Source organism: Zea mays, chromosome 6, assembly GCF_902167145.1.
Source record: "Zea mays cultivar B73 chromosome 6, Zm-B73-REFERENCE-NAM-5.0, whole genome shotgun sequence".
In the NCBI taxonomy this organism is placed as follows: Eukaryota; Viridiplantae; Streptophyta; class Magnoliopsida; order Poales; family Poaceae; genus Zea; species Zea mays.
In genome coordinates this window covers 124,904,531-124,921,458 of record NC_050101.1, presented here as the reverse complement: position 1 = coordinate 124,921,458, position 16,928 = coordinate 124,904,531, and the positions used below count along the sequence as shown (strand labels likewise).

General features: G+C 50.4%; 1 protein-coding gene across 1 annotated transcript; it reads left to right on the top strand.

Moving 5' to 3' along the window:
• The first annotated feature begins 12,584 nt into the window (after positions 1–12,584).
• LOC103629945 (protein ALTERED XYLOGLUCAN 4) lies at positions 12,585–14,436 on the top strand. Its single transcript, XM_008651046.4, has 2 exons — positions 12,585–13,111; positions 13,192–14,436. Exons 1-2 carry the CDS (start codon positions 12,870–12,872, stop codon positions 14,285–14,287), a joined length of 1,338 nt encoding a protein of 445 aa, XP_008649268.1. The 5' UTR covers positions 12,585–12,869; the 3' UTR covers positions 14,288–14,436.
• The last annotated feature ends 2,492 nt before the right edge of the window (positions 14,437–16,928 follow it).

Below are 16,928 nucleotides of genomic sequence, written 5' to 3'. Positions count from 1 at the left end.
AGAGAGCCTTCGGAGTTGTCTGCTCTTTTATTGGTACAAGGGATTTAACTCAAGAACACATTGCCTTCAGAGTGTGGCCTCTTGCAGATAATTGGGAAATGCCGAAAGAAACTGTTAAAGAAACTAACGAAGTTGGGCTAGTCCGGTTGAAGTATTCATTCAAGTACGGAGACAAGTTTGTTGAGCCAGATGATGATTGGTTAAAGAGTATTGAGACTGTAAGTGACGAATTGCTTGGGGTATACTCGAAGGCCGAAGATACTGCATTGTCAGCGGCCTTCGGAGGCCGAAAAAGGAAAAGACTCAACCGGGTATTCGATGCAATCGGGTTCGTCTACCCCGACTATCGTTATCCCATTCGAGGGCAGAAAAGAAAAGGCACAACTTCTGCGAAAGAAGAAGCTGCAGCTGCTCCTAGTGAGCCAGCACCGAAAAGAAAAAGGATAAAGGTTCTCACACATCGGCCACGCTATATTGAACCAGCCTCGGTGCCTGAGTTCACCGGAGAGACCTCTTCGGCCACCGAGGCTGAAGAGCCAACCCTGCTGCCAGAAGTCGCAGAAATGGCCGAAGCGCCAACATCAAAAGAATTGGAGGAACCAAAGATTCTATTACCAGAAACCAAAGAGATGGCCGAAGCGCCATTGACAGAAAAGATGGAAGAAGCAAAAGGATCAACTGAGGGAGCAAAAATATCAGAAATTTTAAGTCCTTCAGTAGAAATTGAAGTAGCAAGAATTAAAAAGGGGCCAACAGTGACCCCAAAAAGAAAAAGAATGGTCAATGTGTTGGATGTTTTGGAAACAATTAAACTTCCAAGCACAACTCCCAAAAAGACTGCTGAAATTTCTGAGGCGCCTGCGGAAGTATCCGTTGCCAAGGCTCCGAAGCAACAGACTGTAGTTGAAACTGAGCCTTCAGAACCAACCAAGGTAAAACCTTTGGAAGCAGAAGAAGCAAGAATTGAAAAGGCAACTGAAGAAATAAAAATGTCAGAGCCTACTTTGGTCGAAGAAATTGATACTGCTGTCCCCGAAGCATCTGCCAAAATGTACGATTATATTATGCGTCATGCTTCAGGGAAAAAGTTATCGGAAGAAGTTTTTGAAGCCAATCACTATGCCAAAGAATTGAAATATCCGAAGGGGGCATTAATATTCAATGGGACGGATGAAGAGGATTTCCTATACTGCCTCCTAGACAATAAAGAATTATCCGTTTGCCGGGAGATGTCTAGAAGCATGGGGTTTCCGAAGCTCGAAGCTGGCTTAAGCGCTATGACGAAAGAAGATCTCGCGGATAGTCTTGCGTACAACAGCCTAAAGGTATGGGAATTAGACGTTTGAAAATTTTATAATTCGTAACTCATTCTTTTATTCTTATACGGACTCTTTTTTATATAGGGCTTAACTCTAAGCAACGCGTTAAGAGCGCAAAAGAGTGCCGAAGACGAGAGCTATGAAATTGCGTTCAACAATCTACGATCAGAAGTTATTAAACTGAGAAACGAAGCTCTAGAAAAAGAAAAAAATCTGCTTACATTGGTAGACAAGGTAAAAAAGGACGAAGCTGCTTCAAAGGTTCAGGCCGAAGCTTACAAACGTGAAATTAAAGATCTTCAGAAGCAACTACCTAGAGCTAAAGAAGAACGTATACTTGAAGAGACAAAACGAGAGCTTAGTGACCAATTGGCCAATCATTTGGAGATAAGTGTTAAGGAGCTTCGTGCATCCCAGAGAAAATGCTACGTTAAATCCATAGAGTGCGTCAAAAAGATAAAATCCAGCTTCGCCAGCGTTGGCGCGTTCTCTAGTGAAGAGAATTTTTCAAGAGGCAATCCTGAAGGTCCAATGGAATGGATCAGTCACGAAGCGGAGGCCTTCGAGGAAATTCTGAACAGCCGCGGCGACATCTGCGCTTTTTCGGGTGCTAGAGGGATTGCTACTGTTTTGGAGAAGAAAGGCTGTGAGCATGTAAAATCCTTAGCGCAGTCCGAAGCTACATTGTCTACTGAAGACATTAAAGACCCCTCACCCGAAGCAAGCATGGTCGGCGGAAAATTCTTCACCGATATCTGGGATAACGGCGGCCGAGAACTAGTGCAAGGAATTATTCAAAGGAGTGAAAAAGGCATCCACGATGCTAGAAAAGTGGCGGAACCTGCCGAAAAAAGTACAGAGCCCGAAGGGCACATAGGTATTAATTAGTGGCTTTTATCATGCTGTAATTTTTATTTCCAAACTCCGTTCTCGGTTTGTAATAGTAATATAGCCGTATCTTTTCTTCCCTCAGAAGCTGTTGAGGCATCTCCGGGCCCCCACCCGAAGGGGGACGATGAAATTAGACAAATGGCCGAAGCCATTATGGACAAGGTTGTCAACCAACTGTTGAACGAAGCTGCAGAAATAGTACTTAAAGAGGATTGAATGTCATTGTAGAAACATTTGAAATGTAAAAATGTGTAATATATTGTAACTTTAAATGTAATATACAATCTATTTATAGTTTAATTCTTTACGATGCATGAAACTTTGCATACATACCATTTTTTGAGCCTTCGGCGAAAAAACACCTTCCCTTCTTTTCATGCTTCATGAAGAAAATCTTTTCTATATCATAAGAATTTGTTTACTTCTCTGATAAAAAATGTCCAAGCTTCGTGAAATATTCTTCGAAGCTGTAAAAAAGTTTTGTGTTGCTTTTCCGATGAGGCTATACTTCATCTTGATTTGCCTTGTGCCTTAGCACGATTTTCTCTTTCCCCAAAGTATGTTCCAAAGGTCATTACTGTATCCCTTTCTTGTTCCAGATGCATTATGCTGTATGATGCTTATGTTATGCAAAAATGATGTGATGATGTTATGTTATGCAAAATGATATTTGTGCCACAGATACATATCCCTGCAATAAAGCACACACACTTTTTATATCAGCGCTGACTTTTCGCTGTAAGCCTCCCTTAGGAGCTTCTTCGCCTTTTACTTTCAGCGGAATCAGCGTTTATTTTTCACTGTAAGCCTCCCTTAGGAGCTTCTTCGCCTTTTACTTTCAGCGGAATCAGCGTTTATTTTTCGCTGCAAGCCTCCCTTAGGAGCTTCTTCGCCTTTTACTTTCAGCGGAATCAGCGTTTATTTTTCGCTGTAAGTTTAGAAAACTTACACTGCGCTCCCTTAGGAACGACTTTTTCCTGCTTCGAACAATTTGTACTGTGTCCATTAGATCAAATTTTTGATAATACAAAGGTCCTTCGAATCAGTATAAGTTCGTATGCTTCGGCAACTTGAGCCTATGGAGAAAACATATTTTTATTATGGTAAAAGACGGAAGTATTACAAAAAATTGAAATTCAATTAAAGACATTTAAACTCTTCATAATTGTTCCTTATTAACAAAAGGGTAGTAGTGAATGTAGAAAATGCAAAAGAACTGCTGTTGAGGTAGGATATTCGTCAGTAAATGTGCTTCGACTCTGGCACAGTGCTATTGACTGTGCGAGCTTCGGACTCCTCTCTAAAGTCCCGCTGAAGGTTAGTGCGCTGACTCCCTTCTGGCTGCTGACCTCTTTGGATCGGCGGTGGCGGTGGAGGTTGCTGCCAAGATGCTTGGGGTTGGCTCGCCGAAGCGACAGAAGCTGCAGAGTGGTTGCCTACATATTCTGGAATGTAAGGTGAGTGATACGAAGCAGTATGCATGACCTGCTTCGGTTGACTCTGTTGCGCTGCTGCTTCCGCTATTTCCTTCTGCTTCTGGATGGTAACATGGCACATCCTGGTAGTATGGCCCTTGTCTTCACCACAGAATAGGCAATATATATTTCTTGGCTGGTCTCCAAACCTTCCCCCGAAGCCCCTGGCGCCTCTGCCCCTTGGCGCTGGCGGCCGAAAAGAACTCTGATGTTGGGCCGAAGCTTGTGAAGAGTGTTGTGGCCTTTGCTGCTGGCTCCCTCTATCATCAGTTTGAGCAGAGTTATGGATTGACCTAACATGCCTCGGGTGAAATCTTCCTCCGAAGCCCCTGGTCATTTTAGAGAACCTGAATGCTTCCTCCCTTCTTTGGTGGAAGTCATTGTCAGCTCGAATGTATTCATCCATCTTCTGGAGCAGCTTTTCCAACGTTTGTGGTGGCTTCCTGGCAAAGTACTGCGCTGATGGTCCCGACCGAAGCCCCTTAATCATGGCCTCAATGACAATTTCATTTGGCACTGTTGGCGCTTGTGCCCTCAGACGCAGAAACCTCCGGACATACGCCTGAAGGTACTCTTCATGGTCCTGGGTACACTGGAAGAGAGCCTGAGCGGTGACTGGCTTCGTCTGAAACCCTTGGAAGCTAGTTACCAACATATCCTTCAATTTCTGCCAAGAAGTAATTGTCCCTGGCCGAAGAGAAGAGTACCAAGTCTGAGCAACGCTCCTGACGGCCATGACAAAAGATTTTGCCATAACTGCCGTATTGCCACCATACGAAGATATGGTCGCTTCTTAGCTCATCAGGAATTGCTTGGGGTCTGTATGACCGTCATACATGGGGAGCTGGGGTGGCTTGTAGGACTAAGGCCATGGTGTAGCCTGCAATTCTGTTGAGAGAGGAGAAGCATCATCAAAAGCAAAGTTTCCATGATGGAAATCTTCATACCAGTCATCCTCATTGTGGAAGCCTTCCTGATGAAGCTCTCTGCGTGGAGGCCTTCGGCTTTGATCATCTTGAACAAGATGACGAACCTCTTCAGAAGCTTCGTCTATCTGTCTCTGAAGATCAGCTAGACGAGCCATCTTCTCCTTCTTGTGTTGCACCTGCTGCTGAAGGATCTCCAAGTTTTGGATCTCCTGATCCAGGTCATCCTCCGGAGGTGTTGGACTAACAGCCTTCCTCTTCTGGCTTCGGGCCTCTCTAAGAGAAAGGACATCCTGGTTGGGATCTAGCAGCTGTAAAGTACCAGCCCCTGTCGCTGAAGCTTTTTTCGGCGGCATGACGAAGGTGATGCTTGCCGAAAGTGTTGAAGACTCAAAAAATGGAAGTGAGTTCACCGGAGGTGGGCGCCAATGTTGGGGACTTGTTCTCAAATGCTATGAATCAAGAACAAGACAACACAAAATGTTAAATGTTAATGTCCTTCGTCCTTTTAAGCATTATTTCCCTAAGGATATAATGATTTTTGGACGAAGGTTATAAAGGACATACCTTCATAAACATAGAACGTAATAATGGAGAGGGAATCATATGAAACATAAAGATAACATGAACAGTAGTGTATTATTGTCGACCCGTTTCCATTTTATTATAACGGGAAGATAAAAATGATATCAAGTTACAAGTGTACCTTCAGCTCGTAAGAAGGTAAAAGTACAAGTGTGACGCAAAAGCCAATGCCAAATCAGCGTGAACAGTACAGGGATACTGTTCACCTATTTATAGGCACGGGTCGCAGCCCATGGAAAATTACAATAATGCCCTTTACATTTATTAATAACTCTATGATAACTCTTTGAGGTCTAATCTGGTTTTTCATCTTTAAGTCGGTTTCCTTTTCCGCCGCTACTCCGAAGCTTTTCTACACACAGCTTCGGCTCTGCGCCAACCTTTGTGCTTCTTCGTACCGTGGCTCTGATCCGAGTCCGAAGGTACCTGTTAATGTACTTTACTCCAGAAACATTGTTAAATCATGTTTTTGAGGATCTTCGGAAGCCGAAGGCCCCCAACATCGTCGAGGAGCATCTTCTTGACAGCTGTGAAATTTTTGCCATTTGCGCGTTCCACAACTCCGTTGGATTGCGGGTGGTATACTGAGGCGAAGGCAAGCTTGGTGCCAATGGAGAAGCAGAAATCCTTGAAGTCTTGGCTGTCAAATTGCTTGCCATTGTCAACTGTGAGTTCGGACGGGACTCCGAAGCGGCAAACAATGTTTTGCCAGAAGAATTTCTGGGTAGTCTTCGATGTTATTGTGGATACAGCCCTCGCCTCTATCCATTTGGTAAAATACTCGACAGCGACGAAGGTGAACTTGAGGTTCCCCTGGGCCGTGGGTAGGGGCCCAACAATGTCCAGGCCCCAGCGCTGAAGAGGCCATGTGTGGGCGATTAGCTTCGTGAATTGCGAAGGGCTTCTCGAGCGTGGAGAAAATTTTTGGCAGGCTTCGCAGGACCTTGTGACCCGATTTGCGGCGCAGATCATGGCGGGCCAGTAGAAACCTTGACGGATTACCTTTGCGGCTAGGGCCCTAGGCCCTGCGTGAGAGCCGCAAGTCCCGCTGTGGACTTCGCGCAGAATTTGGACGCCTTCAGTTTCGGTGACACATTTAAGCATGAGTTGACTGACCCCCTTCTTGTAAAGCTGTCCTTCAATTAGTGCGAAGTCCCGGCTTTGATGTTTGAGGCGCTTGGCCTCATTGATGTCGGTTGGATGATAGTACCCCTGCAGGAACAGGGTTATTGGTGCCCGCCAGTCTTTGGTCATGATAAGGTTGACTATGCGGTGGCCCTTGCTGTCATTGGTTATTTGGAGCCCCTCTGGGTTGCGGACGGCTGGCGTGCCGATGACATGGTAGAATACGTCGGAGGGCAGGGCCTCGCCTCTGGCGGCTGCCTTGGCCAATGCGTCAGCCTCCTCATTCTTGGCACGGTCCACATGCTGCAAGGTGAAACCTTTGAATTGCCTCTCGAGACTACGGATAGCTGCGAGGTACTGCATAAGTGCGGGGTCCTTCGCTGCGTAGTCTTTCTCGACTTGGCTGGCGACTACCTTGGAGTCTGTTCTGATGATGCAGGTGGTGACGCCAAGGGCCCTTAGCTTGCGAAGGCCGAGGATGACAGCTTCGTATTCTGCTATGTTGTTAGTGCATCTGTCAGACTCCAAAGCAAAGCTGAGGCGTGCTGCGTATCTGTGCTTGACCCTTGTGGGTGAAGTAATGACTGCAGCGGCGCCTGCCCCCGCATGGCACCATGCGCCGTCGCAATGGATTGTCCACACCTTCTCTACGGACGGGTCCGACTATGTTATTGGCCTAGTCCAGTCGACGACGAAGTCTGCTAGGACTTGTGACTTGATGGCTGTCCTGGGTTCAAATGTGATGTGGTAGCCGGAGAGTTCGACTGCCCATTTGGCAATCCGGACTGATGCTTCCGGGTTTCTGAATAATTCGTCGAGTCCCCTATCTGAGGTGACCCGAACCTTGAATGCTTCAAAATAATGGCGCAATTTGCGCGAGGCCATAACAACTGCATAGGCTATTTTTTCCAGTTCCGTCATATTACATTTGGATGTTGTAAGTACTTCGGAGACGTAATAAACTGGACATTGCCTGATTGTGCCCTCTCTGCTCTGCTCTTGAACCAGCGCTGCGCTGACCGCATGCGGCGAAGCCACGACGTAGAGCAACAGGGGTAGCGAGGGGTCGGGGCTTGTAAGAATCGCCAATTCTGACAGGTACTGCTTCAATGAAGCGAAGGCCGCTGCTTGCTCTGGCCCCCATGCGAAGTCTTTTGCGCCGCGGAGTGTTTTGAGGAAAGGGAGGCTTCGCTCTGCGGATTTGGAGATGAATCTGTTGAGGGCAGCCAACCTGCCTGTCAGTCGTTGCACGTCTCTGGCTGACTATGGGGTCGTCATATTGATGATAGCCTGGATTTTGGTTGGATTGGCTTCAATCCCGCGGTGTGACACCAGGTAGCCCAAGATTTTCCCCTGGCGAACACCGAAAACGCACTTTTCGGGGTTCAGGCGAAGTCTTGCGTCCCGCATGTTCGCAAACGTTTCGGCGAGGTCAGCCAGATGGTCTTCCTTGCTTCTGCTGGCCACGACGATGTCATCCACATACGTGAATATATTTCTGCCGACTTGGCCCTCGAGCACCATTTTGGTGAGCCGAGAGAAAGTGGACCCGGCGTTCTTAAGTCCCTTCGGCATTCTGATGAAGCAATACGTGCCGAAGGGTGTTATGAAGCTGGTGCTCGCCTTGTCCTTCTCCTTCATGTATATTTGATGGTAGCCGGAGAAGCAATCGAGGAGTGACATGACTTCGCACCCGGCCGCACTATCGACGATTTTGTCGATCCGAGGCAGCGGGAAGTTGTCCTTAGGGCAGGCCTTGTTAAGACTGGTGAAATCGATACACATTCGCCATTTGCCGCTCTTCTTCTGCACCATCACTACGTTGGCGAGCCATGTAGGGTAGGCAATTGGCTCGATAAATTTGGCCTCAAGCAGGCGATGTACCTCAGCCTTAGCGGCCTCTGTCTTCCCGTCAGACATCTTGCGCAACCGCTGTTTCTTCGGCCTTACTGAAGGGTCAATTCCCAAGCTGTGCTCGATGATGGAGCGACTGACTCCGACCAGGTCGAGGGCGGACCAGGCGAAGACATCTTTATTCTTAGACAGACAGCAGAGGAGTCTCTCCTCGTCTTGCGAAGTGAGGTCTTCGCTGATGGTGACAGTTTGCTTGGGTGTCGCCTTGTCGAGGGGGACAGTCTTGGTCCCGTCGTTGCTTTGCAGTTGTGCTTTGTCATGTTCTTTGGCGGTTGGGCTGTCAGATTCGGGGACCTCGCGCTGGGCCATGAGGCAGTGTACGTTTCTTTGCCCGGGAACGAAGTCTCTTTCTATGTTATGCGCAGCCTGCTGGTTGTCGTAGACTGTGATGGCGCCTTGCGGACCTGGGATCTTCATGCACAGATAAAGTCCGTGAATGGCTGCCTCGAACTTGTTGATGGAGCCCCAGCCCATTATGGCGTTGTACGGGTACACCATGTCGACGATGTCGAATGTGACTTGCTCACTTCGGGCATTGGGTGCTACACCGAAGGAGAGAGGTAACTCTATTTTGCCGACAGGAAAGGTGCCCTTGCCGCCGAAGCCGTACAGCGGGTTGTCCGAAGGCTTGAGCAGACTGTGGCTTATGCCCATGCGATCGAAGGCATGGAGGAAAATGATATCTGCCTGGCTGCCATTGTCGACTAGGACTTTGTGCAGATCCCATCCTGCCACGCTGCAGTTGATAACCATGGCGTCAATGTGTGGTGCGCTGCGCAGGTCGACGTCGCGGGCGTCGAAGGTCAATGGTACATGGGACCACTTTGTCTGCACGACTGGACCGGTGACAGCGACGTGGTTGACGCTGCGGTAATGGTCCCTCGTCTGCCGCTTTGTGTCGAAGTCTGCGCTGGACCCCCAGTGATCATGTGAATGACTCCGTGATACGGTTGATCGACGAAGTCTTCTTGCTTTGGGGCTTGGGGGTGGTTGTGGTGGTGGATGTTTTGTTGTTGCTGGTGTGGGGGTGGGGTTGGGGGAGGTACGATTTGTACCTCCTGGTGATGTTGGTATGCGTGGTGCGGTGGGTGCGGAGCGGGGCCGTGGTGGTATGGCTGAAGGGGTTGCTGGTATGTGTGCGCGACAACTCTAGGGTTGTCGGCTGGTTGCGCTCGTGCCATCCTGTCTCTGGTTGCCTTCGTTTCTGGGCAGTCTCTTGTAGGGTGGGCGCAGTCTTCGCCGTGGAACAGGCAGTAAAATCTGCGCGGCTGCTGCGCGCGACCCCGGCCCCGACCGCGAGTTCCGTTTTCGCGGCCCTGGGGGGATACTCCTGGCGGCGAGGGGCCTCGCCAGCGGGACTCTGGTTGGCGATATTGTGCACCTGTTGCTGATTGCGGCCGTCCCGACCGGAGTCTGCCTGCGAGGGCCTCGTCCACGTGCGGCTGGGCTGTGGAGTGTCTTTGGGTTTCCTCTGAGACTCGACTTTGCGCTGGTGGAGCTCCTCGGATCTGGCGTATTTTTCAAATAGCTGATACAACTCCTGGAGGTTCTTGGGCGGATCCCTGATGCAGTGGTTGTAAAGGACGCCGGCCCGAAGGCAGCTGATGGCGTAGTGGATGGCAATCTGGTCATCGACCGAAGGCAATTGTGACTTGAGGGTCAGAAACTTGCGGTAGTACTCCCGCAGAGTCTCTTTTTCCATCTGCTTGCAGAGTGAAAGCTCAGCCAAGGCGTCGGTGTCTGGGCGGTACCCTTGGAAGTTGAGCAAGAATTTGTCCCGGAGACTTCTCCAGGAGTCGATGGACAGTGGGGGCAACCTGGTGTACCAGGTGAGGGCTGGGCTTTCGAGGGTGATGATGAATGACTTGGTCATGGTGGCGTCGTCCCCTCCGGATGATGCAACGGCGACCTGATAACTAATGATGTACTGTGCCGGGTCTGTGCTGTCGTTGTACTTGGGATAAGTCCCTGCCCTGAAGTTGGCGGGCCATGGCGACACTTGCTGGTGTGGCGCCAGGGGACTTCGCTCGTCAAGGTAGTTGACACCTTGGAATGCCGCGGCGTGTGGGATGGTGTGGCCGTGCTGAGGGAAGTACAGGTCTTCGACTTGTGCGCGCTGCTGTAGGGGAGGGCCGTGTTGCAGGCCGAGGTGGCCTTCGCGCTGCATGAGCGCAATCTCTTGTTCGAGCTCCTGAGCCTTCTGCTCTTCGTCGCATATCATCTGTCGCACCTTAGCTTGTGCAGACACACGTTGGCGCTTGGCCTCAAGGATTTCTTTTTGCTTCTGGAGGTTATGGTTCTTGATGCGCAAGGCGCGCAGCTGTAGCTGCTCTTCCGCTGAAACGCCGATGACTTCGCCGTCCTTGATGACGTCCGCGCCCTCCGGTGGAGCGAAGCCTGGGGGAAGTTGCGGTTGTCCTCCAGAGCTGCAGGTACGGAGACTGCCTTCGGGTGTGGGTTGTTCGTTGCGCTGCCTCTTGCTGAGAGCGTCGTCTTCGGTGGCCTCTTGGTGGGTGGTGTCGACGAGGGCCTTGCCCTTTTTCTCGGCCAGCAGTGCTGCCTTCGCAGCCTCGTCAGCCTTCGAGCTAGCTCTCTTGGGTGCCATCGCAGGTGGTTTTTCCGTAGCACGAACGGTGGCCGCCAAATGTTGGAACTTGCTCTCCCGAGCAAATTGATCCAACGGGGGAGTGAAAGCTACGTAAACAAGGTTTCGATTCGAGATGACAAATGCTCTGTTAATCTAGCCTCTCAAGGGCACTGTGCGGAGGTATTTATAGATATCTGAGTGCCCAGCGTCCTGAGTTAAGGACACATGTGCCCTCAGGCGCCTAGGTTATCCCCGGAATATTCCCATAAAGCAGGGTTACAGACTGTAATTACAGGGAGACCTTTACAAATTAGGCCCGTAATGCGCAGCGGCCACGCAGGGCCTGTTACAATGGGCCGGATCACACGTGGGCCTCCATGTTGGACGAGGCCGCGAGATGGGACGACCTCGTCACATGCCTTCGTCCGGCGACGCGTGGGACGAAGGGTAAGTCTGCCAGTCGTCTTGTCTCCGTTGGTGCAGCGACGCTGGCGAAGCCATCGAGCGAAGGGTAGCGTCTTCGCTTTCGCCTCAACACCCACATACATACCCTAATGGAGTAAATACCCATCAGGTATCGGGTCACGGATACCCATTGCCATCTCTAAACATGAGCCGCGTACGCGCACCTCGACGACCGGTGGGTGTAGTGGCCGCCGCCGACGACACCATGGACGTGCGTGGTGGTGTGGTGCTCTCTCCATTGCTCACTGGCCGCTGAACGCGGCCATCTACTACAGCAGCAGCGCGCGGATCGGCCACCATATGTGCTCAACCCGTCAGACGACGACATCGGCTACGCCTGGCCGATGAAGGCGGCGTACCGGATGGCGTTGCACCGGCTGAGCTCCGGCCTAAGATCGTCAGGAAGAAGCAAGAGGTGAAGTCGATCACGGGAGACTCAGATCGCGGACACTACTGCTCCCTAGCTCTGTCCTAAGTCAAAGCACATATATATATAGTAATTTTGCCAGTGTATAGCTAGGATCGAGATTGGTTAATGAACAGTACCACTCCATATCACATTAGCAACTTGCGTTATTTGAGATCGAGTTGGGTCTGGCTGCCAGCAACAGTTGACCGTAAATTAACCTCTAATTTGGCCATATATAGCTTTGACGTAAAATAATCATTTCTCTACCGAACGTTGACGGTGCCATTTGACCTGGGGTATAGATGGCCAATAAATACAAGGCCCGCGAGCCCGATACGAAGCCCGCTGTTTGGGCCGGTTCGAGCCCGACATGGTCCGGTTCTATGCGGGTTTGGACCGACCAGGCACGAATAAACGGACCGAGCTTGGACAGAAAACTAGTCATGGTGGGCTAGCCTAGCACGGTCCGTTTACCTATAAGCCCGTTAAACCCGCTTTTTTTGCACCAAAACGTACTTATCGACCCGTTTAGCCCGCTTTTGGCCCGTTTTTTTCGTGCTAAACGGGCCGGTCTGGCTAGGCCCGCTGTGGGCCGGACTCGGATAGTAAATCGAGCCCGCGGGCTCAGACGGTCCGACCCGGTTTTCTAACCGTACCTGACGGGCCGGGCCCAAAACGAGCTGGGCTTCACCGGGCCCAGGCCGTATCGAGCCGGGCGGCCCATTTGGCCATCTCTATATAGGGGAATCTAAAAGGCGAATGTTCTGGTTTAGGCCCAGTCCGCTGAGCAATACACACACACAAGCAACCGACTGCAGTGGCAATCTTGTTATTACAATGTTACTGTAGCTCCAATGGTGATGTCCAAGCATCGATGATGCTAACAAATTTTTTTTTGTGGAAGTCATAAGCAGCTGCGTCTGCGTGTTAGATCTAGAATTCACAAAAGAGTTGCTTTCTTTATCAGATGTGCGTGATTAGGGATTCGAACCACACCGACGAATGAGCGTTCACTTGTACAATTATTTAATTTGAGGCAACACTTAGCTGATCCCGCGATCGTAGTCGTAGCACATAAGAAGGGAAGGGTCACCAGTCTCTTCCCAAGGGTTAATCCATCCCTAAACACATTGAACTTGTCAATACCACCATTGCCAAAGTTAGTTGAATGATATGCCTAGAGAGATGGGAGCGCACCAGTACCACCAGCCTCTTCATCCCCACAGCCATAAACCGTCGTCGAGCAAAAACCCTGGCTGCTTCCTGTCCAAAGCCGTCTGCGCTTGGCTCGCCTGCGGCTTCCTCTCCTTGGCTCTGCTCCACCTCCTCTGCTGCAGCCCGGCCGGCAACCAACGGCCGGCGTTCTCTCCCCTGCTCAGTTACATCAACAACACATACTCCTTCGTCTCATCGGTGTAAGTGACCGAACGACACACACTCTCCGTAGCCACTGGTCTCCTTCATCATGCTTTTTTTGGTGGTTTGCTCGTCGCAGGCCTGGAGCTGGAGGAGCCAAGAGCTGCAACTACTCGGAGGGGCAGTGGGTGTGGGCGCCGGGCCACGCGCGCCGGTACAACGGCAGCCAGTGCGACGTGAAGGAGAGCCACGACTGCATCCGCAACGGGCGGCCTGACACGGGCTACCTCGACTGGCGGTGGCAGCCGGCGGGGGGCCCGTCGTCGTGCCCGCTGCCGGCGTTCGACGCGGGGGCGTTCCTGTCGGCGGTGCGCGGCAAGCACGTGGCCTTCATCGGCGACTCCATGGCCCGGAACCAGGCGCAGTCCCTGGTCTGCCTCCTCAGCGCCGCGTTCCCGAGCCGGCTGCTGCGCCGGGACGAGGAGAAGAAGCACACCTTCTGGCGGTACGCGTTCCCCGCGCGCGACGTGACGGTGTCCTTCTACTGGACCCCGTTCCTCGTCCGGGCCACGGGCAAGGCGGAGGACGAGAGCGTCCCCTACAGCCACGTGCACCTCGACCAGCCGGGCGACCGCTGGGCGGCCGACGCCGGCACGATCGACGTGGCCGTGCTCGCCGCCGGCCACTGGCTGCTGAACGGGGCCATCTACTACAGCGGCGGCGAGGTGGTCGGCGCCCACAACGCCCCCGCGGGGCTCAACTACACCGGCGTCGGCTACGCGCGGCCGCTCAGGATGGTGTACCGGAAGGCGGTCGAGCGGCTGAGCTCCTCCGAGTCCGACGGCCGGCCCCGGACCCTGGTGCTGGCCACGTTCTCGCCGGCGCACTTCGACGGCAGCCCGATCGACAGCCCCACGGCCTGCACCAGGATGGAGCCGTACAGGGAAGGCGAGAAGGAGGTGGCGTGGATCTGCAAGGAGGTCAGGGACATCGTGTACGACGAGGCGGAGGCCGCCAGGGCGAGGGGCGCCAGCGCGACAAGGGTCGAGGTGCTCGACGTCACGAAGCTGGCCACCATGCGCCCAGACGGGCACCCCGGCGTGTACATGAACCGCGACCCCTTCAAGCACGGCGTGCCGGATAAGATCTACTCCGACTGCCTCCATTTCTGCCTGCCCGGGCCTGTCGACACCTTCAACGAGATATTACTGCAGATCCTGAGGAAGAGGCGGTGACCCTCCCTTGTTATTCAGCCAGCCACGCTTTTGTATAATTGTTGGGTTCCTTATTCAGCCAAGCCATCCAGTTGCCATTGTCATCTTTTTTAGCCAGGACAAAAGTAAAACGGTTAGAAAGAAAAAATAATAATAATCAGCCAGATCAATCAACATGTGTACTGAGCAGCGCGACACATTCAGCGTGTCAAGACAGGAGAGCAACAACACTGGCTGCAACGATCAAATCCACTGAGAATGTAGTAAGATTAAGACAATGCAGTATGAATCTGAAAAAAAGCTTACTGATAAAACAAAGTAGCCTTTCAAAGGCATGATCAGGTGTTGACACTGTTGGAGACTTGTTCTCAAATGCTATGAATTAAGAACAAGGCAACATAAAATGTTAAATATTAATGTCCTTCGTCCACTGAAACATTATTTCCCCAAGGATTTAATGAACTTCGGACGAAGGTAATAATGACACAATTACGAAGGTTATATCTTTGTAATTGAACTATCAAAAATAATATAAAATAACACGAGACATAAAGCATTAAAGACAAGTAAATTAGAAGTAAACAACATCATTCACCTATTATATAAACTTAAGATATTCAAATATAATGTTTATGTACATTTATACCTCTGCCTTGGCAAAGAATAATTTCCGAGTGATGTGATTGCAATTACAGGAATGCGTGAACAGTAAAGGAATATTGTTCACTATTTATAGGCACAGGACACAGCCTGTGAGCAATTACAATCATACCCCTCATAAAAGTTTACAACAACGACTCAAACTCTTATGGACTAAAAGGTCATTCTATCTTTAAGTCGGTTTGTAATTCCGAAGCTTCATGAACGACATCCTTCGGCATCACGTACAGACAGCTTCAGCCGAAGCTGTTTCTTCCTGCAGGACCTTCGGCGACGAAGCATGGTCCCAACAGTAGCCCTTTCGCGGTGCTAGATCGTTTTTCGTAACGAGCTTGATCCGTGAAAAAAGTCTCTTAGGCTTCAGGAAGCCGAAGGTCCGAAAAACACCTTCCCTGAGCTCGTTGTCGAGAAACGATACAGTTTCCGAGCGCGTAGCGGTCCCACCATGCAGGTTCACTATTTTGGTCTTTGCGGCCCACCGCGCAGCGGGTGCGAGCAGCTGTTTGCCTGGTGTAAAAATCCTGACGATTCACCTTCTTACCTGCAGCACTATATAAACAGACAGATAGGTGTGAAGTTACCACAGCATTCATTGCTATTGCACTGTTTTGCTGCCAAAAATTTTAACCATAGCCGAAGCTTAACTCTCGCATTCAGACGAAGCTCCAGTTTGGTGCCTACTTCGTCAGAAGAAAAGCTTCGGGAGAAAAGGTTATTTAATTCCCAAGAAATCTTTCAAGAAATTCAAAATTAAATGGCCAGAGTGCGCTCTACTGCTAGAGTTGAGCGTGAGGGAGACGAAGCCGAAGGAGCGGAGACTGTTCCTATCTCCGAAGCAATGCAGCGATCCGGATTGGTGACCTCGGAAAGAATCCCCACTGCCGAAACAGAACAAGCTGCTGCCGAAGCGGAACAAGGAGATATTGAGGAAGCTGATTCTGACGGTGATTACCATATCGCAGTACCGAGCAAGCCTAGCCATTTGGACTTCGGAAAGTCGACTATCTCCAAGGCTGATTTTTCCAAAATGGTGAAGTCGGGCTATTTCAGTGAAGATGAGAAGAAGCTGATTCGCTTCGGGGGAGAGGAAACTACCCTGAAGCCAGAAAAGGATGAAATAGTTATTTCAAGAGTTTTCTAAAAGCTGGGTTGAGATTTCCTTTAAATAGAATGATTTCTGATGTGCTGCAAAAGTTTGGGATCTATTTTCACCAACTGACTCCTAACGCCATTGTCAGGCTTAGCGTTTATATCTGGGCTCTCCGAAGCCAGGCGGTGGAGCCGTTTGCCGACAGCTTCTGTCGAGTGCATGAGCTGCATTACCAGACTAAGGCCAGAAATGATGGGTTGCATGAAAATTTTGGTTGTTATAATTTTGCCTATCGGAAAACCACAAAATTTCCTGTGATTAGCTACCGAAGCAAATGGCTGGCAGGCTGGAAGTCAGAATGGTTTTATGTCAAAGTTGACGATGACAAAGAGAAGCTGGTACAGAGCCCTCTTGAACTGATCTTCGGAGAAACCAGACTCCGATGCAATATGACAGCAGAAGGTCCAACTTGGACCGCACTGGCTGAATTCAAAATTATTGCAGAACACATTGGCACTAGAGATTTAGTGCAGGAATTTCTGGCCTTCAGAGTATTTCCAACTATGAAAGAGTGGACTATGCCGAAGCTTAAAGGAGAAAAGAAAGAGGGGGAGCTTGTCCGACTACCCTATTATTATAAGTTTAAGAAATATTTTAAAGCACCCTGTCAAGAATGGCTCGATACAATCGAAGTAATGAGTAATGAAATTCTTGAAAATTACTCCAAAAAAGAGGACCAGCTGATGACAGCAGCCTTCGGCACTCGGCCGAAGCGAAGGCTGAACATGGTGCTTGATGCTATAGGATTTGAATATGCTGATTATGGTCGACTGGGCGGAGATGCTGGAGGCCCGAAGCGAAAAAGAATTGCCAGCGCTGCTGACGAAGAGGTCGCCAAGGTAGCCAAAAAGA